This window comes from Danio aesculapii, chromosome 22, assembly GCF_903798145.1.
Source record: "Danio aesculapii chromosome 22, fDanAes4.1, whole genome shotgun sequence".
NCBI classification, from domain to species: Eukaryota; Metazoa; Chordata; class Actinopteri; order Cypriniformes; family Danionidae; genus Danio; species Danio aesculapii.
In genome coordinates, this window is record NC_079456.1 from 4973902 (window position 1) to 4996646 (window position 22745).

General features: G+C 33.5%; 1 protein-coding gene across 1 annotated transcript in view; it reads right to left on the reverse strand.

Annotated features, from left to right (window-relative positions):
* kdm4b (lysine (K)-specific demethylase 4B) overlaps positions 1-22745 on the reverse strand; it is a 101187-nt gene that overhangs the window by 3124 nt on the left and 75318 nt on the right. Inside the window, exons 15-20 of the mRNA XM_056447399.1 lie at positions 14975-15051; positions 13460-13515; positions 13253-13361; positions 6130-6315; positions 5457-5624; positions 4152-4271 (exon numbers count right to left, since the gene is read on the reverse strand). Of these exons, the coding sequence (XP_056303374.1) occupies positions 4152-4271; positions 5457-5624; positions 6130-6315; positions 13253-13361; positions 13460-13515; positions 14975-15051 (716 nt within the window). The remainder of the gene's footprint in view (positions 1-4151; positions 4272-5456; positions 5625-6129; positions 6316-13252; positions 13362-13459; positions 13516-14974; positions 15052-22745) is intronic.

Here is a 22745-nt window from a genome sequence, read left to right on the forward strand (position 1 = left end):
ATCTTGTCTTTTCTGTCATGACCCAAAGCTCATGACCATAGGTGAGAGTAGGAACGTAGACTGACCGTTAAATCGAAAGCTTTGCCTTTCAGCTGAGATCCTTCTTTACCAAAATGGACAGATACATCTACCGCATTACTGCTGCCACTGCACCGATCCGCCTGTCAATCTCACGTTCCACCCTTCCCTCACTTGTTAAAATTATTATTAGATACAAAAAAATACAATGAAACAAAACTACACAAATGAAACTTCCGACACTCGTTATCTCAACTCTTCATATGTTCAGCACTGAGAGATAAACTCAAAGTTCGTCTACGGAAGGAATTGATTATATGTTTTTTCAGTAATACAAAATGCATTCCTACTTCTCTGGATACAGCAGCATTTATCCCAGAACACTCCTTAAAAAAGATGCTCTTATTTTTGGAACAGAAGAGCAACCAGCCACCCGACATAACAAGCTGCAAAACTTTCAACCAGTCTGCAATCAACACCCGATTCCCAGATCAATTCCCAGCGGCTTCGAGACCTGTCAGACATCCAGTTACTGATGGCCTGTGGTGGGTGGGAGAACATCTGACACGTCTGGTAAAAAAAAAAAAAAGTGACGTCATGCGAGTTGTTATGGAGTGCCGTGACTCACAAGGAGCTGATAAATAATGGAGTCTTGTGGCGGAGGAGAGAATCAAGCGCTTCGTTACTGCTGACAGTGGAGTCTCTCAAGAGTTCAGCCGAGCAATGAAACAGCACACTGAGAAAGAGTGTGTGTGTGTGTTGGGGTTTTAATGAAAGCAAATCTGACGTGAAGCGAAACTAGTTCATCCAATGTGTCAAACAATGCATTAACACAGCTTGGTGAGACTCTTTTTTTGGGGGGAGGAAAGCAAGTTTCTGAGTCATTTTCTATTTAAATGTGACCCAAATGTGCAGGAAAACATGGCTCTATCTTTGCGCAACAACACAAACGCTCTCTCTGTGATGGAGCTGGCGCATCTGCGTGAACTAGCAGATGAATGACGGTCTACTCTGGCTGTCTGCGCTACATCACACCTCATAAGCTTCATGTACAGACTCCATAAATCCCCCGTGCAGCACATCTCCCCTTGTTTTCTCGTTTTGCCATTAATCTCTCCTCCTTTCCGCTCGGCACGTCTAGATATCCTCTAAGTATGAATAAGGCTAACTTTGCACCAAATATTGGTGCTTTCGTCCACCAAAATGATGACAAAATGTCAACAAACCTGGCGAAAAAAATATGAAAAGAGACGCTGGTCAAGTGACGATGACTGGAATGAAATTTATAATGCGTATAAATGTGATTTACAAAATAAAAGAGATGCTAAAATGTCTTCATTTTCATTGACTAAGACTAGACGAAACATTATAATGTTATTCGTTTTGTTTAGTCATGTTATTATTAGGAATGTCCAGATCAAATCACATGATCGGAAATCGGGCCCAATCATGCGGTTTCAGAATCAATATATATATATATATATATATATATATATATATATATATATATATATATATATATATATATATATATATATATATATATATATATAAAACCACAACGGCAGTATTGCTGAACCCGAACGTAAAGAGATCTAAAAATTGTGTAGTTTTTTTTCATTATTACAAATTTTTATAACAAACAATCACATGTTTTAATATATTCATAACCGCGTTCGTGGTTCGTTTACCGTCATGCTTTAAACAAAAAAATAGCTAAATTTCGCGATCTATAATCCCTAATAATAACTCCTGTATAGCGGTCCCACAACATGACACTCGATTAGGCTTGTGCCGGTATTTGGTAATGCGATAAATTACGGTAATGAATATGCACGATACTGTTATCGCGGGCACTTCAAAATACCGTGAAAAATAATAGATCCGAATTTATATTCTTAGAACGCGCCTTAGCTTATTTTCCATCAACCGCTTGAAGAAACACTGCGTATATGCTGCGCAGAACTGATGTGCACTCTGATGTAAACAATCCCCACATGTAGAAGCACTGTGCGCGCGCCGCCGCTGCCACCGCACTATAATCCTCACACGAAGAAGAAGCATGGCGGAAGGAGGAACGCTGCCGACAATTTATCCCCCTTCATCTTATTTTCCATCAACCGCTTGAAGAAACACTGCGTATATGCTGCGCAGAACTGATGTGCACTCTGATGTAAACAATCCCCACATGTAGAAGCCCTGTGTGCGCGCCGCCGCTGCCGACAGTTTATCTCCCTTCAAAAAGGGTAAAGTCAGAGGTTTGGAAATATTTTGGGTTCCAAAAAAATGCAGAGGGATTGCTGATCGAAGACGGTTTCCCTTTGCACATTCACTTGATATAATTGCCTCAAGTTACTTTTATATTGTGTATTGTTTATTATATTTATTTGTATTTAAATGTTTGAAGTACTTTTAGTACTTTTTTTGATAAAAGCTCAATCAATTAATCGCAGTATGAAAATGTGATACACTCGATGAATGTTGTTTCGTGTGTTTACATGGATCAATATGGCCATGGTGTAAATGCGCAGTACAGTTACGCTCTTATTGCCACATTATATAGTTATAATAACTTGATATTGTTGCCTTCAGTGACTTCCTGAAGATAAATAACACAACTGGAATAACTACAGCAGTCGCGATCGTCTGAAGCAAGAGAAGCTTATGAAGCAAGAGATCGCGATGGCATATGATGACGTGTGCAGGTGCTGTAGTGCTGTTCCAATTCTTAGAGGTAAATTTTAAAGCCCTTCCCCTTCATCCTCGGTTTTAAGGGCCATGAGGAAGGGGTACAAAAATAGAACTGGGATTGGGCCTGAGAGTATTAATGTGACTAAACCTAATAAAAACTAAAATGATGTCTTCGCACAAAGGCTAGTCTAAATCTCAAATTAAAACAACATTAGCACCAAACGTGGAACTCAGACAAGGGTAGAAAACGCTAGGCAGTCAACCTTAAAGATTCAGGTTTGTTAAGGTGATTGTCAAGTCACTGATTCAAAGGTCTATGAAATGGCAAGTTATTGGCAGTTTAATGTAAATAGAGTTCCCACACTTTCATGGACACCAGATTCAAGGACTTGTTAAAGTACCATTGATTTTAAATCAAATACCTTTGTAATTACATTTGTAATACCCCGAGCATATGTAGCACCAAGTCCTTACTGGGTGCTACATCCTTACAGCCTCCTCACTGGCCTTCCCAAAAAGACAGTCAGACAGTTACAGCTCATCCAGAATGCTGCGGCCAGGATTCTGACCAGAACCAGGAAATCAGAGCACATCACACCTGTTCTCAGGTCTTTACACTGGCTCCCAGTTACATTCAGAATAGATTTTAAAGTATTATTACTGGTCTATAAATCACTAAATGGCCTAGGACCTCAATACATTATAGATATGCTCACTGAATACAAACCGATCACTCAGATCTTTAGGATCAAATAAACTAGAAATTCCAAGAGTTCAGTCAAAGCAGGGTGAATCGGCTTTCAGCTACTAACAGCGCCCCTCACTGCTGGAATCAGCTTCCAGAAATGATCAGATGTGCTCCAACATTAGGCACATTCAAATCAAGACTGAACACACATCTGTTTAGCTGTGCCTTTACTGAATGAGCACTGTGCTACGTCCCACAGATCGCACTATTATGTTTTTCTCTTCTTTTTCATTCTTTTATAACACATTTTATCTGTTTTTATGCTTTTTTTTTACCATTTTTATTGTTTGTTATTATTTCTCTTATAATTGTTTCTTTTATTCCTGTTTATGTAAAGCACTTTGAATTGCCACTGTGTATGAAATGTGCTATATAAATAAACTTGCCTTGCTGTGCTTTTAACTCACACTTAAAATTGACATAAAAAATGTAAAACAGTAATTTTCCAAAACTTTGACCATTTTAAAAAGTCAAGAGCTTTCAAAAATGATCTGAATTCAATACTGGTGATATTCGAATGTGGTAACTAAAATCTTGTTAAAATTCATATATTTTTTCATTCTATTTTGACAGTTCAGTAAATTGTTGAAATTAAACCGTAAACAATTTCAACTTCAAATTCAAGCACTTTCAAGGACCTGTTTGCTGTGTAACGTTAATAAATATAACTATAAGCGGAATATGACGCAGTTACCTGGTAGTATCGGTGGACGTGTTCCTTGACGTAGGATGCGTTGAGAACTCGTCCATCGACAGTTTTGACCACCACGAGTTCGCCCAGTTCTGGAGGGCCGTTCCGCAGGCAGTCGTGACTCTGAGAAAAAGAAATCAAGAGTCAACGAATCAAATGGATGCGCCTGATGCGAACATTCAGCTTTTAGAACAATGTAAATCAAAAGACAATCACTTAACATGTTCGCTACGACATCACCTATTTACTGCAGGTTAACTATGCTTATGTATATAATAACTGTTAAAAGCTATTAGTAATTAGTTAATGAAAGTTATTAGTAACTGATCAAGTTAAGGTGACTAATAACCTTGACCTTTCTGATTTTGGTTGTTACAATAATGTGCGTGTTTTGTAAAGCTGCTTTGGAACAACAATTCAAGAGTTCACACTGAGCTGATGATTGATTATAAGCGTGTTTGGCATGCTGTCCCGGGAGAGAGCCCTGAGCTTATAAGATCCTCGAGCCCGGGGCTCCCTCCCATTTGCAAGGCGAGAGGGGAGTTTGAGCTCAGGTAGATTTGGAGAACTCCCCTGCTGTAGTAGCTTATGAACAGATAGGGATTGCCCTTAAAAGATAACTGCTTACTAGGAGCATGTCTATGGTGCATATTTGGATTAGTCAATTAACTTAAGTTGCATGTTTTTAGACAGTGGGAGGAAACCAGGGAACCCGGGGGAAACTCACGGGGAGAATGTGTAAACTTCGGATGGCTCGGTAAGGACTAGTGATGTTCTTGCTGTAAGGCAACAGTGCTAACCACTGGGCCACCGTGCCACCCATCTAGGAGAGGAGGAGGAGTAGGGGTGGAAGGGGGGATTCTACAAAACAAAGATGGCTGTTATATGGAACTGAGGGTGTTTATAGTGGCTTAGGAATCGTCTGATTGGTGAATCACAAATTGAATAATGCGGGACCGGCCACAAGCAATCATAAGCACGTGATCCTCTCGAGATTAGTCTATCAATAAACTTCACTTATTGTGAAAAGCACTATACAAATAACCTTGAACATTAGGTCCCAAGAGACAGTGTGTTATTTTTATATCAGATTACAGAGATTTAAGCATTGGATGAGCCCAAAATTAGGACAAATGGCAACCATAACAGAATCCAGTAAGATCTCAGCCAATTTTAGAATTCTTCTGGACCAGACCTATGCATTTTATTAGGCAATAGCCCACAAGAGGTTGTGATACAGTGCTTTTATCCTAATTATGACATTTTTATGCATGCATGAACCATTAGTGGTAGATTTTTTCGGCTCACCAGAAGGTTCTCTGGGAAGATGTTGTCACAGTAGGATCCGTCGTCAAAGTTGACCTCGTAGTAGGTTTGTGTGCCGGTGCCGGTGATGACGCAGCGATAAAACCAGCCGTTGCTGTTCCTGCCGATGACCTCCTGACCCAGAGAAAGGTCACGAGTGCCACTTTTAGCCTGCGGAGGACAAAAAAAGACGTGAGTTTGAGGAACGCCACTGTTTTTTGTTTTTGTTTTTTGTATTGTAACACAGTTCCTAAAAAAAACTGAAAATAAAATGAGAAAACAGTGGGCGTGGCTTGTTTTTTCAACTGCGAGCTGATTGGATGTAGTAAAGTAGGCATTTCATTAAGAAAGATCTGGAAAAGGGTTTGGGGAGAGTTAGTACAATCTAACAGACTCTTCCTGCTCACCATTTCTGTTTGTTGTCAAAACTGACAGCTGGGGGGGCGTGGTTAAGTATGTTAGCCACGCCCAATACCTCTGAAAGACCAAATCTGAGAATTTAACTAAAAACAAACAGGAAGTGCATTCTCAGATTTCATTTAAAGATTATAAAGGCAAATCATTTTTTTCTCTTAATGACACGCACAGGTGAATTGTTCAGCACAAAACTAGCAATATGAGCTAACAAAATCAATATGGTTAGTTTCGATTTCATTTGATTTCAAAAGCTACGCACCTTCTGATTGGTCAGTTTGTGTTTGTGGCAGGTGACGGACACCACATACGGCCAATCAGCAGGCTTCATGACGACTCCGGCGAGGAGGGCGCAGGTCACGTGGAAAGACGTGGAGCAGTTGTCCAGTGAGCACTGGATACATGCGCCGAAAATCTGCTTAGTCGTCTTGTGGCAGTACACACATTTCTGAAAAAGATAAACATAAGCGACTTTCAGTTTTTCAGGATATTCAATGATGAAGTGGGATTATATACATCTGGAAAAAAGACTTTTTATTTGTTACCAAAAAACGAGCATATTAGGCTAATGATGAAAAGCAAAAAAACTGAATAAAATATAAATATATATTAAAATATACAAATGAAGATAACATATAAAATATAACCATAAAAAACGAGCATATTAGGCTAATGATGAAAAGCTAAAAAACTGAATAAAATATAAATATATATTAAAATATACAAATGAAGATAACATATAAAATATAACCATAAAAAACGAGCATATTAGGCTAATGATGAAAAGCTAAAAAACTGAATAAAATATAAATATATATTAAAATATACAAATGAAGATAACATATAAAATATAACCATAAAAAACGAGCATATTAGGCTAATGATGAAAAGCTAAAAAACTGAATAAAATATAAATATATATTAAAATATAAAAATGAAGATAACATATAAATTATAACGCATATTATATATTATTATAAATTATAACGCATGCAATTATAATGCATTTATAATAAATGTGCAAACTATAATAAAATGTGAAAAAATGCATAGATAAAAAAACAGAACAAACAAATAAATAGAAAGAAAAGTAGAAAAAAAAATGAATCACAAAAAAATAAACTAGAGGAGCTAAATGGGCGGGGGGGGCGAGTGGATATTAAAGAACCACAAGAAAACAAATATCATCAAAAATAAATAATTAAAAAAATTATAAAATCAAACATAAAGGAGACAAACAAAGCTAATGTGTGAAAAATGTTGTAAAACAAACTAATTAAATGTGCAAAATAAAAAAAAACAATGAAAAGTACAAAAATCCAAACTAAATAAACAGAACAAACCAATAAATAAGGGAAAATACAACAAATGAACTAAAACAAACAAAGGAGATAAATAAGAAAAATAAGACCCAAACAATCAATGAATAAGTTCAATAACTAAAGAACAATCTAAGAAAATACGGGAAAAACTAATTAGAAACTGACAAAAATAAAACGAGAACAAAAAATAATTAATTACAGAAACAAATAATGGAGGGATGAAAAAGGAAACCAGCGAAGAACAAAAGCACAACAATGAAAACAGAAGGAGAAAATAAAAAGTGAATAACGTCCAAGCAAAAAAGTGAATGAATAAACCACAAAACAAACAAGATTATATATTAATCTTTATATTAGGTATAAATATATTAAGTCAATGCTAAAAAGCTTTTTGGCTAACAGTACTTAGCATTATTTTAATGCATCAGAACAGTCTTTTCAAGAGTGACAGCTTACAAATGATAATAATAACAACATTAATTAATACAACAACAATAAAAAAATGGATTTCCGATTTTTCCATTGACTTAAATGCAGAAGTTAGAGCTTAATTTTATAACACATGAAGCCAATCAATCGCAAACAGGTATTGAAAATAAAAGCTGTCCATATTTTAAACAACTGCACCATTTTTCCTGCCAATCCCTTCTTTCTTTCAGCCAGAAATGTCACTTCAAGAGATCAGAAGCTTACAATTTGAATAATAACACTTATTAATAAAGCGAACAACAATAAAACACCAGAAAAGAGTTGATTTCTGATCTTTTGCATTGACTAAAATAGAAATTAAAGCTCGAGTGTGTACCACATGGAGCTAATCAATCCCGAACACGTATTGAAAATAAAAGCTGTCCATATTTTAAACCACTGCACCATTTTTACAGCCAATCCCTTCTTTCTTTCAGCCAGAAACATCATTTCAAGAGAGCAGAAGCTTAGTAGTTAAATAATAACTCTTATTAATAAAGTAAACAACAATAAAACACCAGAAAAGAGTTGATTTCTGATCTTTTGCATTGACTAAAATAGAAATTAAAGCTTGATTTTGCGACACATGAAGCCAATCAACTACAAACAGGTATTGAAAATAAAAGCTGTCCATATTTTAGACCACTGCACCATTTTTCCCGTCAATCCCTTCTTTCTTTCAGACAGAAATGTCACTTCAAGAGACCAGAAGCTTAGTAGTTAAATAATAACTCTTATTAATAAAGCGAACAACAATAAAACACCAGAAAAGAGTTGATTTCTGATCTTTTGCATTGACTAAAATAGAAATTAAAGCTCGAGTTTGTACCACATGAAGCCAATCAATCCCGAACAGGTATTGAAAATAAAAGCTGTCCATATTTTAAACCACTGCACCATTTTTTCCCTCTTTCTCTTTGTGTCTGTTCTTCTCCTTCATTTCTGTACGCAGCGCCTTCAAACACGAACACACACGCAGGGATATCGACAGGAATAAAAAATTCTTTATTAAATTGTCAATACTTCATCTCAGCCCCCTGTGGCCGAGCGGCTGTAATGTACGGCGGCCTTTAGATGCGGCGCCCGTTCGGAAATATTTCATGGGCAGCTGAAAGCCTCTGATTTATCATTCCTCTGGGATTGATCACAGGACAGACCACGGACAAAAAAAAACGGGAGATTTACGAGCATCGGCCTCTCAGTTATTTATTCATTCATCAAGAGCTGGCATTCCTGTTGTGTTGCGGCCAACGAGAGGATAGGGAGACTTGCTTTTAATCTATAAAACGACGGTGAAACGGTGCAAATGTAGAAAACGAATGCTTGTATGAACATTCGCAAAGCGATGATAAAACTACTGGTATTGATTTTTGCACCAAACTGCTGCATAATGGCAACTGGAAGCTAAGTTTTAGGAGCATAAACAAAAATAAGTAACGAAATCAATTAAAGAACTGAGGAAAATGAAGCAATGAATGAGAAACAATTTATATACAAAAACTAATACTAAACTAAAGTAGGAGCCAAATGAGGGGGTAAATGGATTGAAGAACAACAAGAAAACAAATAGCAAAATAAATATAGAATCAAATCAAACAAAAAAAGGGGACGGAGAGAACAAAACACATGTAAACTAAATAAATGTGCAAGAACATTTTGAAAAAGTACAAAAAAGACAAGCTAAATAAACAGAACAAATAAATAAAAACTAAAACACAACAAATTAACTAGAACAAAGAAGAGAAACAAAAAAGGAAAATAAATAAGAAAAAACAGAAAACAAACATAATCGATGATAAACGTTCAATAGATTAAGAAACAGGAGAAAAACAAATGAAGATAAAGAGAAAGTTACAAAATTAACACAAATGAATATATAAAACAAAAAACTATTTAAAAAAACAAATAATGGAAAGTAAAGAAACAAGAAAAACAATACAAAAAAATAAATGCAACAACAAACAACTAATTAAAAAAAAACACAAATGAAAAAATAAACAGAAATAATTTAATAAAATAACAATATTTAAAGAATAAAACAAAATAAAAAAGGAGACCGAGAGAATAAAACTAAAACTGAAGGAAAAAAAACCCACAAAATAAATTAAGTGAAAAAAAATGTACAAAAGTAGAAGCAAAAACCAAACAATCAGAACAAAATGAAAGAAATAACAAGCAAACAATACATTAAATAAATGCAAAAGTGATAATTAACTAAAAAACACAAATGAAAGAATAAACAAAAACTAAGAAATAAAATAAAAACGTATAAAGAATTTAAAAAAACTATAAAATCAAACAAAAAAGGAGACAGAATAAAACAGATGTGTGAAAAACACTGTAGAACAACCTAAAAGAGTCAGAGAAAAAATAAGTAAATGAATCAAACACCTGAAGAAAAATAAACAAAAAAACAAATGAAGTGTTAAAAAAACAATCAGAACAAACGAAAAAGAACAAACAATACAATGAATAAATGTGAAAACAAATAACTGACTAAAAACTACACTAACAACACAAATGAAGGAAAAAACTGAAACAAATAAAGAAATAAAAAACAAAAGGAGACCAAAACAGATGTGTGAAAAACATTGTAAAACAAACCAAGTCAAAGAGGAAAAAAATATACAAATAAAGGGACCAAACAACTGAAAAAACTAAAAACAAACATAAAAAGGAGCAAAAACCAATCAGAACAAATGAAAGAAAGAACAAACGCACAAAACAAGAAAAACTATTTGAATGAATAGATGTAAAACTAACAAATTTAGAAAAACAAGGACAAGAAAAGCCAAACAATGAGTTTAAAAAAACAGAAAGATAACAATTATAGAAAAAATAAATAAAAAAATAAACAGAAACAAAGTGGGAAAAACATTAAGAATAGGAGCTAAAAAATAAACAAAACAAAAAATAGTGAAAACACTAACAACGATATTAAATCAAACAAATGTAGAAAATAAAACAAACAACTAAACTAAAGACAAGAGATGAAAATAATGTGTAACGAAAGAAAACTAAACAAAGATAAAATGCAACAAATGACAAAAATAGAAAAAATTCAAACAAACAAACAATATAAAACAATATAAAAATAAATAAATAAAATAAACTGCCAAAAAAAAATGTTAAACCACGAACAAACAACCACAATTCAAAACAATAAAGTTTATAAATGAAAGCAAAACTAAAGAACAAAAACAACCAAATAAAAGATAGAAAATAAAACAATTATGACCGGATAAATAAACAAAAGTGGTTTGGTGCGTGTTTTTCATTTGTTCCTCTGTATTTGAGTTCATATGAGCGGTGAAAGTGGAGGACAAAACCTGCCTATATCATCAATGCAGTTCATTTAGCACAGCGAGGAACGACACCTGATCATTCAGCCGTTCCACATCATTAATAATGCACGAGAATAATTCCCTTGCAGAGACACACTGAGACTATTCACAACTCAAGATCACAACTAACAGAAATACATACAACAGAAAGAAGCAAAAAGAATGAAATAATGAGATGAGATGAAGTAAACAACATCAATAGAGAGAAAAATAAAGAAATAAATCACACAATGAAATAAAAAAAACAAATAAATGAGCAAAAAATGGTAATAAAGTAACAAAAAGAACAGAAGAAACAATACAAGAAATCAAAAGCAACAAAAACTAAAAATTAAATATATGAGCAAAAAAGTGTACAGTAACAAAAACAAACAGAAAGATTGTGAAGAATAATGACGAAAGAAAAAAAAATACAAACTTAAATAAAGAACGAAAGAATAACAGCAAAAAGGGCTGATATGAATCAGGAAAAGCACTAAAAATGTTTAAGGTACGCACAATTATATAGATAAACAAAAACAAACAAACAACAAAAGGAAAAAGAAAGAAAAAAAGATTGTAGAAACATGCAAAAACAAACTAAATCTCTAATAAAAACACAAAAAATAAAAGAAATGCTCAAATTAACCACTGAACAAAAACGTTTTAGTTTAATTTCGTTGTATGCATAAAAAATGTTCGAAGTACGCACATTTAAACAAATAAAAACAAACCATTTAATGACAAAAACAATTAGCAGTGAACAAAAACAATGGTAGAAAGGTGGTAAAAAAATGTATCTAATAAAAATCACGACAAGCAAATAAACAACAAAACAAAACACGCATAAACTATCGACTGAAAGAAATCAATTGTTTAATTTTGTTTTATGCTTTTTCACTCACCAGACTCTTCCTGGAATCAGTATAACAAAAGATAAACGTGTTGCAATGTTTCAAGTGATTAATCAAAAATAAAAATACTATTAATTAAAAGCAATACGAAACTAATTTATTACTCAAGGCATTTAACAAAGGAATTAATGTTACAAAATATTGCAAAAAAAAAAAAAAAATTATATATATACACACATACATACATACATACATATATATATATATATATATATATATATATATATATATATATATATATATATATATATATATATATATATATAAATATATAAAAATGTAAACAAAGTTTACATATATTTCAGATAAAGACAAATTTTTATTTACAGTATTATCATAAAAGAAATTAAAGAACAATGTCTAAAAAAAAATGCTGATATGTATCAGAAAAACCATAACGAATGTTCAATGTATACACAATAATACAGTTAAACAAAAACAAGCCATTAAACAACAAAAATTTGTAGCAAACAAAGATGATGTATGGATGAAACATGCAAAAACAAATCTAATAAAAAAACACAACAAGCAAATAAACAAACACTCAAACTAACGACTGAATGAAAACAATTTAGTTCAATTTCGTTGTATGCGTTTTCACTCACACATACAATGAAAGAATAATGCCAAAAAAGGCTGAAATATATCAAAAAACGTTAAATGTACACGCATTTATACAGATAAAAAAACATTAAACAGCAAAAAGAATTAGCAGCTATCAAAGAAGATGCTAGAAACATGAAAAAACTAACGAAATTTAATAAAAATAAAGCACAGGCAAATAAACATCGAAACAATCAAATGCTCAAATTAACGACTGAACAAAAACAATTTAGTTCAATCTCGGTGTATGCGTTCTTACTCAAGCAAAAAACAAAAGAATAACAGCAAAAAAGGCTGATAATTATCAGAAAAAGCATTAAAAATGTTCAATATACGCACAATTATACAGATAAACAAAAACAAAGCAAAGCAAAAAACTATTAACACTGAACAATGATGGTAGAACCATGACAAAAACAAACAAAAATCTAATAAAAAAACACAGGCAAATAAACAATGAAACCAACTAGCGACTGAACGATTTAGTTTAAATTTATAGTGTGAGTTTTCACTCACACAACGAAAGAATAGCGGAAAAAAATGTTCAACGAACGCACAATTATACAGATAAACAAACCCTTAAACGAAAAAACTATTAGCAGCTAACAAAGAAGATGGTAGAAACATGCAAAAACAAACAAAAATCTATTTAAAAAAACCCAACAAGCAAATAAACAATGTAAAAAAAAACCCATCAAACTAGCTACTGAACGAAAACAATTTAGTTAAATTTTGTAGTACGCGTTTTCACTCACCAGACTCTTCCTGGTTTCAGGGACCGCAGTCACGTCCACAGGCTCGCGCTCAATAGCATTAACGAAACGAACCTCGGCTACAGCGACGGCACAGATCACGTGAACCCATCTACGAAAAACACATCAAACATACAATTTAAAAATAAAGTATATTTTCGCAAAATATCCTTAATTTAAAACAATATGACAGAAACAATGAAATCAGACCTTTCATCTGTGGTCTTCTTCAACGCTCCACCTCTTAAACTGCATAAACAGCAGGCCTGCAAATATCAAAACAATGAATATTTATTAAAAAAATACAGATAACCACATTTTATTAAAGATAACAGATAACGATGATAACTTGGTAATTACGATAACTACAATAAGTAACAACTAAGCACTGATCACTGATCCTTCAGATAATGACTAGTTAACTACCGATAACTACCGATATTTAACAGTAAGTACCAATACTATAGATAATTTCTGATAACTACAGATAATTAACGATAACTACCAACAATGAACAATAACTATCGATAATTAACAATAACTCAATTATAACTAATCGATCACTGATCCTTCAGATAATGATTAGTTAACTACTGATAACTAGCGATAATTAACTGTAAGTACCAATACTTTAGATAACTGCTGATAACTACCAATAATTACTGATAACTACGTTAATTCACAATAACTACTGATCCTACAGATAATTAATTATCTACCAATAATTAGGGATAACTACAGATAATTAACAGCAAGTACCAAAACTATAGGTACCGATAATGAACAATAAATACAGATAATTAACAATAACTTAATTATAACTAATTGATCACTGATCCTTCAGATAATGATTAGTTAACTACTGATAACTAGCAATAATTAACTGATAATTAGGGATAACTACAGACAATTAACAGTAAGTACAAACACTTTAGACAATTACTTATAACTAACGAGAAGTAATTATTATATCTATAACTATTGTTCCTACAGACATTGATTAGTTCATTTCTAATAATTAACGATAGCTACCGATAATTAACTATAACTACAGATAATGGCTGATAACTACGATAATACACAATAACTACCGATCCAAATGATAATAATTAGCTAACTACCAATAATTAACAATAACTACCGATAATTACCAATAAGCACCAACACTATAGGAAATTACTGATGACTACCGATAATTAGCGATAACTACCGATAATTTACAATAAGCAGCATCACTATAGGCAATTACTGATAATTACCAATAATTAACGATAACTACCGATAATTTACAATAAGCAGCATCACTATAGGCAATTACTGATAAATACCAATAATTAACGATAACTACCGATAATTTACAATAAGCAGCATCACTATAGGCAATTACTGATAATTACCAATAATTAACGATAACTACCGATAATTTACAATAAGCAGCATCACTATAGGCAATTATGGATAATTACCAACAATTAACGATATCGACAGATATTTCTGGATAATTCCAGAAATTTAACTACAGATAATTGCAATAACCAAGTAATTATGATAACTATGATAATTAACAATAACTACCAATCCTACCGATAATGATTAGTTAATTTCTAATAATTAATGATAGCTACTGATAATTAATAATAAGTACCAATACTATAGATAAGTACTGATGATATATACTGATAATCAACAATGAACAATAAATGTAAAAAGTGTTTCAATACTTACGGCTGTCCAAGCCACCGTAGTACACCGAGAACACATCCAGCCCTCCTGTTTCGTCTGAGGATTGACGCCATAACAACCTGATTGGAAAAAGAATGAAAAATGAGCTTTTAATTATTAATTATAAATGGACAAATGTGAGGTTGACCAACCAGGAAGGCTTGTAGTGGGTTCTCGATATATGTTAGCGCGAGAAAAACCTCAAAAAATTATGGCACTACGCGTTGATGTCACGTGCAAAGTGATGGTTTATTTACAGTGTACGAGAGGGAAAACCAAAATAACCCAATAACCCAGCAAAATAACCAAAAATAAACGATATATGTACAAACACACTATTATACACAAGACAGGTCACAAATTGCTTACGGCACTACAGTAACTCGCTCACTCATCAAATTAACTGACCCTGAGTTTGTGTTTGGGATTTTCCTTTAAAGGCGAAGCCCCGCCCCTTTGACATAAACCAACATATACTTATTAAAAAGTATAAACATCTGTAAATACATTTATTATCCAAAAACATCCTACTAAATATTCAGTTGTGATTGACCTTTTGACTTGCGCAGCAGAATATGTTTTCACTTTATTAGGTACACCTGTCCAACTGCTCGTTAACGCAAATTTCTAATCAGCCAATCACATGGCAGCAACTCAATGTATTTAGGCATGTAGACAGGGTCAAGACGATCTGCAGCAATTTAAACTGAGCATCAGAGTGGGGGAGAAAGGGTATTTAAGTGACTTTTAACTAGCATGGTTGTTGGTGCCAGACGGGCTGGTCTGAGTATTTCAGAAACTGCTGATCTACTGGGATTTTCACGCACAACCATCTCCAGTGTTTACAGAGAATGGTCAGAAAAAGAGGAAATATCCAGTGAGCGGCAGTTCTGTGGGGGCAAATGTCTTGTTGATGTCAGAGGTCAGGGGAGAATGGCCAGACTGGTTCCAGCAGATAGAAAGGCAACAGTAACTCAAATAAGCACTTGATACAACCGAGGTCTGCAGAAAAGCATCTCTGAACACGCAACACGTCCAACCTTGAGGCAGATGGGCTACAGCAGCAGAAGACCACACCGGGTGCCACTCCTGTCAGCTAAGAACAGGAAACTGAGGCTACAATTCACACAGACTCACCAAAACTGGACAATAGAAGATTGGAGAAATGTTGCCTGGTCTGATGGGTCTCCATTTCTGCCGAACATTCAGATGGTCGGGTCAGAATTTGACGCCAACAACATGAAGGCATGGATCCATCCTGCTTTGTATCAACGGTTCAGGCTGGTGGTGGTGGTGTAATGGTGTGGGGGATATTTTCTTGGCACACTTTGGGCCCATTAGTACCAACTGATCATCGTGTCAACGCCACAGTCTTCTTGAGTATTGCTGCTGACCATATCCATGCCTTTATGACCACAGTGTAACCATCTTCTGATAGATACTTCCAGCACGAATCATCTCAGACTAGTTTCTTGATGTTCACTGTATTCAAATGGCATCCACAGTCACCAGAACTCAATTCAATAGAGCACCTTTGGGATGTGGTGGAATAGAGGACTCACATCATGGATGTGCAAATCTTCATCAACTGTGTGAAGCTATCATGTAAATATGGAGCAAAATCTCTGAGGAATATTTCCAGTACCTTGTTAAATCTATGCCACGAAGGACTAAAGGCAGTTCAGAAAGGCAAAAAAGGGTCCAACACTGTACATGTAAGGTGTACCTAATAATAGAGGCCGTTCAATGTACATTCAGACATCTAAAATTACGAATCGCTGTCGAGAAAAAGCTTGGAAACCTAGACTCGTGATCAGTATTTTGATCATGCGTTTTGAAAAAGGCAGGACAAGCTGCTGTTTTCCGGTAATTACTTTGGTTTGTACAGCGGGTGGATGCAGCGCAGATCTTTCAGGAGCACACACAGGTGAAAGAGCGCACGATTGCTAAAGCCGTTTTTCTGACACGCTGTCATTTTCCACCGTCCTCGTCTTATCGAAATCACCAGCTTTCAGCAGCTGCGTCCACCAGCTAAACGCTAACAGCAGGAGCCCGAATGGCCGCAAACAGAGCCTGCGGCAGCGCTTTAATATGCACAACACACACGTGCACAAAAACACCAGGCATTTTCATAAAGGCTGCCTGCGAGTTTGAGCAGAAGTCTGAAAAATAGCAGGAAAAAGAAACGAGGAGGCGAAGACGGTTTGAGCTAACAAGCTGTCTTTCACTTCACGGAGAGCAAACAAGCTGCTGTTGGTGTTTTTTTGGGCAGTAATGGATCCAGAAGCAGTGATTCCTCATTGGTTTTTTGGTGGACGGTTTTGTTGTGGCGTTTGGGAGAGGAACTGAAGCGTTTAAAACACCTCGGGAAACTGAGATCCGCTGTGTGTTTGGAGAAACGTACAGACTGTAAATTAGAGAAGTACATAGAATGGGGTTTACCATAGTAAAAGGGAGTCGTTCACTCAAAAATATTTCCGTTGCTTGGTTAAATGAATATATTTAAAATGAATCAACACAATTCTTTAGTGTCTTTTATGGGGACAACTTAATTGTTTTTATGTTTTGCGATGTCCTGGTGTGTGTTTGGAGAAACTAACAGCGTATAGACTGCTAATTAAAGAAGCTAAATGTTAGGTTTTACCATAGTAAAAAGGTGTTGTTGAGTGACAATTTTCAATTGTGGTTCAAATATGAACTCAAAGTTTTGACTGTAAATAAAGTAAAATGTTGTTTTTACCATAGTAAAGGAGTGTTGTTGAGTGACACGTTTTAACTGCGGTTAAAATATTAACCCAAAGTTTTGACTGTAAATAAGGCGAGTAAAATGTTGCTTTTACTATAGTAAAGGAGTGTTGAGTGACACGTTTTAATTGTGGTTAAAATATTAACCCAAAGTTTCCACTGTAAATAAAGTAAAATGTTGTTTTTACCATAGTAAAGGAGTGTTGAGTGACACGTTTTAACTGCGTTTAAAATATTAACTATAAGTTTTGACTGTAAATAAAGAAGTAAAATGTTGTTTTTACCATAGTAAAGGAGTGTTGTTAAGTGACATGTTTTAACTGCGTTTAAAATTTTAACCCAAAGTTTTGACTGTAAATTAGGGGAGTAAAATGTTGTTTTTACTATAGTAAAGGAGGGTTGAGTGACACGTTTTAACTGCGGTTAAAATATTAACTATAAGTTTTGACTGTAAATAAAGAAGTAAAATGTTGTTTTTACCATAGTAAAGGAGTGTTGTTAAGTGACATGTTTTAACTGCGTTTAAAATTTTAACCCAAAGTTTTGACTGTAAATTAGGGGAGTAAAATGTTGCTTTTACTATAGTAAAGGAGTGTTGTTAGGTGACATGTTTTAACTGCGGTTAAAATATTAACTATAAGTTTTGACTGTAAATAAAGAAGTAAAATGTTGTTTTTACCATAGTAAAGGAGTGTTGAGTGACACGTTTTAATTGTGGTTAAAATATTAACTATAAGTTTTGACTGTAAATAAAGAAGTAAAATGTTGTTTTTACCATAGTAAAGGAGTGTTGAGTGACACGTTTTAATTGTGGTTAAAATATTAACTATAAGTTTTGACTGTAAATAAAGAAGTAAAATGTTGTTTTTACCATAGTAAAGGAGTGTTGTTGAGTGACACGTTTTAACTGCGGTTAAAATATTAACTATAAGTTTTGACTGTAAATTAGGGGAGTAAAATGTTGGGGTTTCCCACAGTAAAAGGGTGTTGTTCACTCAAAAATATTTTTCTGCTTGTTCAAACTTAAATATTTAAAACTCTTTGGTGTCTTTTATGGCAACAACTTGTTTTATGCTATCCTGGAGTGTGTTTGGAGAAACTAATTAAAGGAGTAAAATGAATGGGGTTTACCATAGTAAAAGGGTGTTGTTGAGCGACACCTTTGTATTGAGGTAAAATCTTAAGTCAGTTTTGAGGTGATTATTACTTGCATAAAACTTGCGTTAACAGCCAAATGATTCAATAATGAATTGAACAAATATAAGAATGTTAAATATTAGTACAGGGACAAATAAAGCTAGTGAACAAACTCTTGAATGAAACATAAGAGAGATATGAAGCAAAGAATTGCACATAAAAAAGGGGAAAAACAAAGGTTTAAAAAATGAAAATAAAAATCCTTAAATAAAAACAAATTAATTAAAAAAAACAAGAAAACAAATAATGAACAAAAAAAATAATTTGAATTAAAACAATAATAAAAATGCTACAATATTAACAAATTTTATAAATATTATACGTAAATTACAAATAAAACACTGCTTTACACAAGTACAAAAAAATTAAGCAACTAAATAAAAGAAAATCATAATCAAAATAATAATTTAAAAAATACCAAAAATGACATTAAATTTTATAAATATTTAACATAACTACAAAACACTTTTACTATTTACATAAAACCTGGGTTAACAGCCAAATGTTTAAATAATAAATTAACCAAATATAATAATGTTAATGATTACTATTATTAGTACAGGAACAAATAAAGCTAAAGTGAACAAACTTTTAAATAAATCACCAGAATCAAATAGAGCGAAGAATTGCACAGAAAAAAGGGGAAAACTAACAAACACAAAGTATAAAAATAACAAAAAGTGAAAAAAGAAGTCATTAAAAACTAAAAACAAATGAATAAAAACCAAACAAGAAAACAATTAATGAATGCAAAAATAAACTAATAAAATTTAATAAAAATAATAATAAAAATGCCAAAATATTAACAAATTTGATAAATATTTTATGTAAATTAGAAATAAAACTGTTTTACACAAGAAAAGTACAAAAAAATGAAGCAACTAAATGAAAAATCATTAAAAATATATAAAAACTATTTAAAAAACTAAAAATAATAAATGAACAACACTGAATGAAAATAATAATAAATAATAAAATAAAATTTAATTTATAAAATTTTATAAATATTTAACGCAATTACAAATAAAACTGTTTTACACAAGAAAAGAACTAAAAAATTAAGCAAGTAAAATGAAAAACTAACAGACAAACAAAAATATATGAACTTTTTCAAAAGAGCAAAGAACAAAAATAAAGTTTAAAAATAAAGTATATTAAAAATGAACGCAAAATAACCAAAACAGGCATACAGACATATAACTACTATATTAAGTAGCATTACTTATCTATCGTTCCCTTTTCACTCTTTTAATTCATTTTTAATTGTGTTGTTTTTATTTCTTATACTTATGTTGTGGTTATTTTATTATTCTTCACATTTTCGGTTCATGAAACACACTTTGAATTAGCCTCATGTATGAAATGCACTATATAAATTAACTTAAAATTCCGTGCGCTGCAAGTAAATACAGACAGTAAATGTATAGATTTGAGACGATGTCCGCAAATATGCCTCATTTCAATCAAACGCAGGTCCTCAAATCAGCTTCTCCAGGCAGAAACATCAGTTTAATAAGCCGTGCTGCTGCTACAGAGAAAATCTCAAACAGAGACGCGACAGAAGCGGAGGTAAAATATGAGCAAGTTGTCCTCACGACACACTGATGACTTTAATTAGCTTGACGGAGTGAAAACGGAGTGACGCTAAACTGATTAGCGGCGCTAAAAGCAGCCCAAAAACACGACGGCTCGTCTGAGAGCATTCATACTTCATAAATCAGTCACGCGGAGCAAACGACTGCAAAAAAAAACACACAAACACACACACACACACACACACACACACACACACACACACACAGATTCCTGCTTTTTTTGTATTTATATATATATATATATTTTTGTACGCATAAGTTCATCTGTCATTCTTTTGAGTGTAAATATAATCATGTCGTCAATCCAAATGCCAAATATCACGGCCGGATGCTTCTGGAAAACAGAAAAACATCAGGAAAAGTTGGAGATTCATTTTAAAAGTGGGCCAATCAGAGCGCGGCATCACTTCGATGAACCGAACACTCGCAAAAAATCTGAATAGCCCGTATAAAGTCAGACTAATTGGCTACGCGGCTTACACTGGCTGGAAAACTTTGGCTGCGTAAATAAACAAGTTGAGCCTGACTGACGGTAAATTGGCTGGACTGAAGAGTCGGAGGCTGTGGAAGGGCCTGTAGAACAGATTAAGACTGAAATCAAGGGCCTTTATTAACTCACACTGACAGAAGCATGGAGATTTGGTGTTGGAGGAAGCTAATAAATAGGTGACAGACGTTGAGTGGGGAAACTACTTCCTGTTTCAGGAGAAAGGAGAGGAAATGGCTAAAATGATGAATGGAGATATATAATAATGATGGATGTGGAGGTGGTTGGATAAAAAAGGGGAATGGATGGATTTGAACAACAACAACAACATCTTGTATAGATGAATGGGTAAAAATGGACAGATGGATAGATAAACGTGAACAGGTGGATGAATTGAAAAGTTGCTGAACGAATGGATGGAATACTTGAAAAACAATGGATGGATGAAATAAATTGAAGGGATGGATGGATGGATGGATGGATGGATGGATGGATGGATGGATAAAAGTAAAAAGATGGATGGATAAAAAGTAAAAAGATGGATGTATGAATGAATGGAAATAAATGAAACGATGGATGGACAGATAGACGGATTGATGAATAGATGGAAAAAATGAAAAGATATATAGACAGATTAAAGTAAAGAGATGGATGGATATTAAAAAGACGGGTAAATGGACAGGTTGATGGAAAAAATGAAAAGATGGAGAAACAGATGGATAAATGTAAACAGGTGAATGGATTGATTAATGGATGGGAAAAAAAATTAAATATGATGGATAGATAAAAGCAACATGGAAGGATTGATAAATAGAAAAAAATGAAAAGATGGATGGATGCATAAAAGTAAACAGGTAGATGGATTGATAGGTTGCCAAATAAACGGAAAAATGAAAAGATGATGGATGGATGGATGGATGGATGGATGGGTAAAAGTAAACAGATGGATGGATTGATAAATGGATGGAAAAAATTAAAAGATTAATAAATGGACAGATGGATAGTACAGAGGTACGTGGATTGATGAGTTTGAATTGAGATGAATTGATGGGAAAAAATAAAAGATGGATGGATGGATGAAGTAAAATAAATATATGGATGGATAGATAAAAAAACGAAATATGTTGAATGGATGGATGGATGAATAGATTAAGTAAATGGAAGGATGGATGGATGGATAGATGAATGAATGGATGGTTGGACGGATGGATGGAGTAAAAAATATATTGATGGATGGAAAAAAACTAAATAGATGGCTGGGTGATAAAACAATATTATGGATAGATGGATTAAGTAAATGCATGGATGGATGGATGAATTAATTAATTAAATAAATGGATGGATTGATTAATGAATTAAGTAAATGGATGGATGGATGTATTGATGAAGTAAATGGATGGATGGATGAATTAAGTATATAGATGGATGGATGGATGGATGGATGGATGGATGGATGCATTGGTGAAGTAAATGGATGGATGGATTGATGAATTAAGTATATAGATGGATGGATGGATGGATGGATGGATGGATGGATGGATGGATGGATGGATGAATTAAGTAAATGGATGGATGGATTGATGAATTAAGTAAATGGATGGATGGATGGATGAATGGATGGATGAATTGATTAATTAAGTAAATGGATGGATGAAGTAAAAATATATGGATGGATGGATGGATGAAAACACTAAATAGATGGCTGGGTGATAAAACAATATTATGGATAGATAGATTAAATAAATGGATG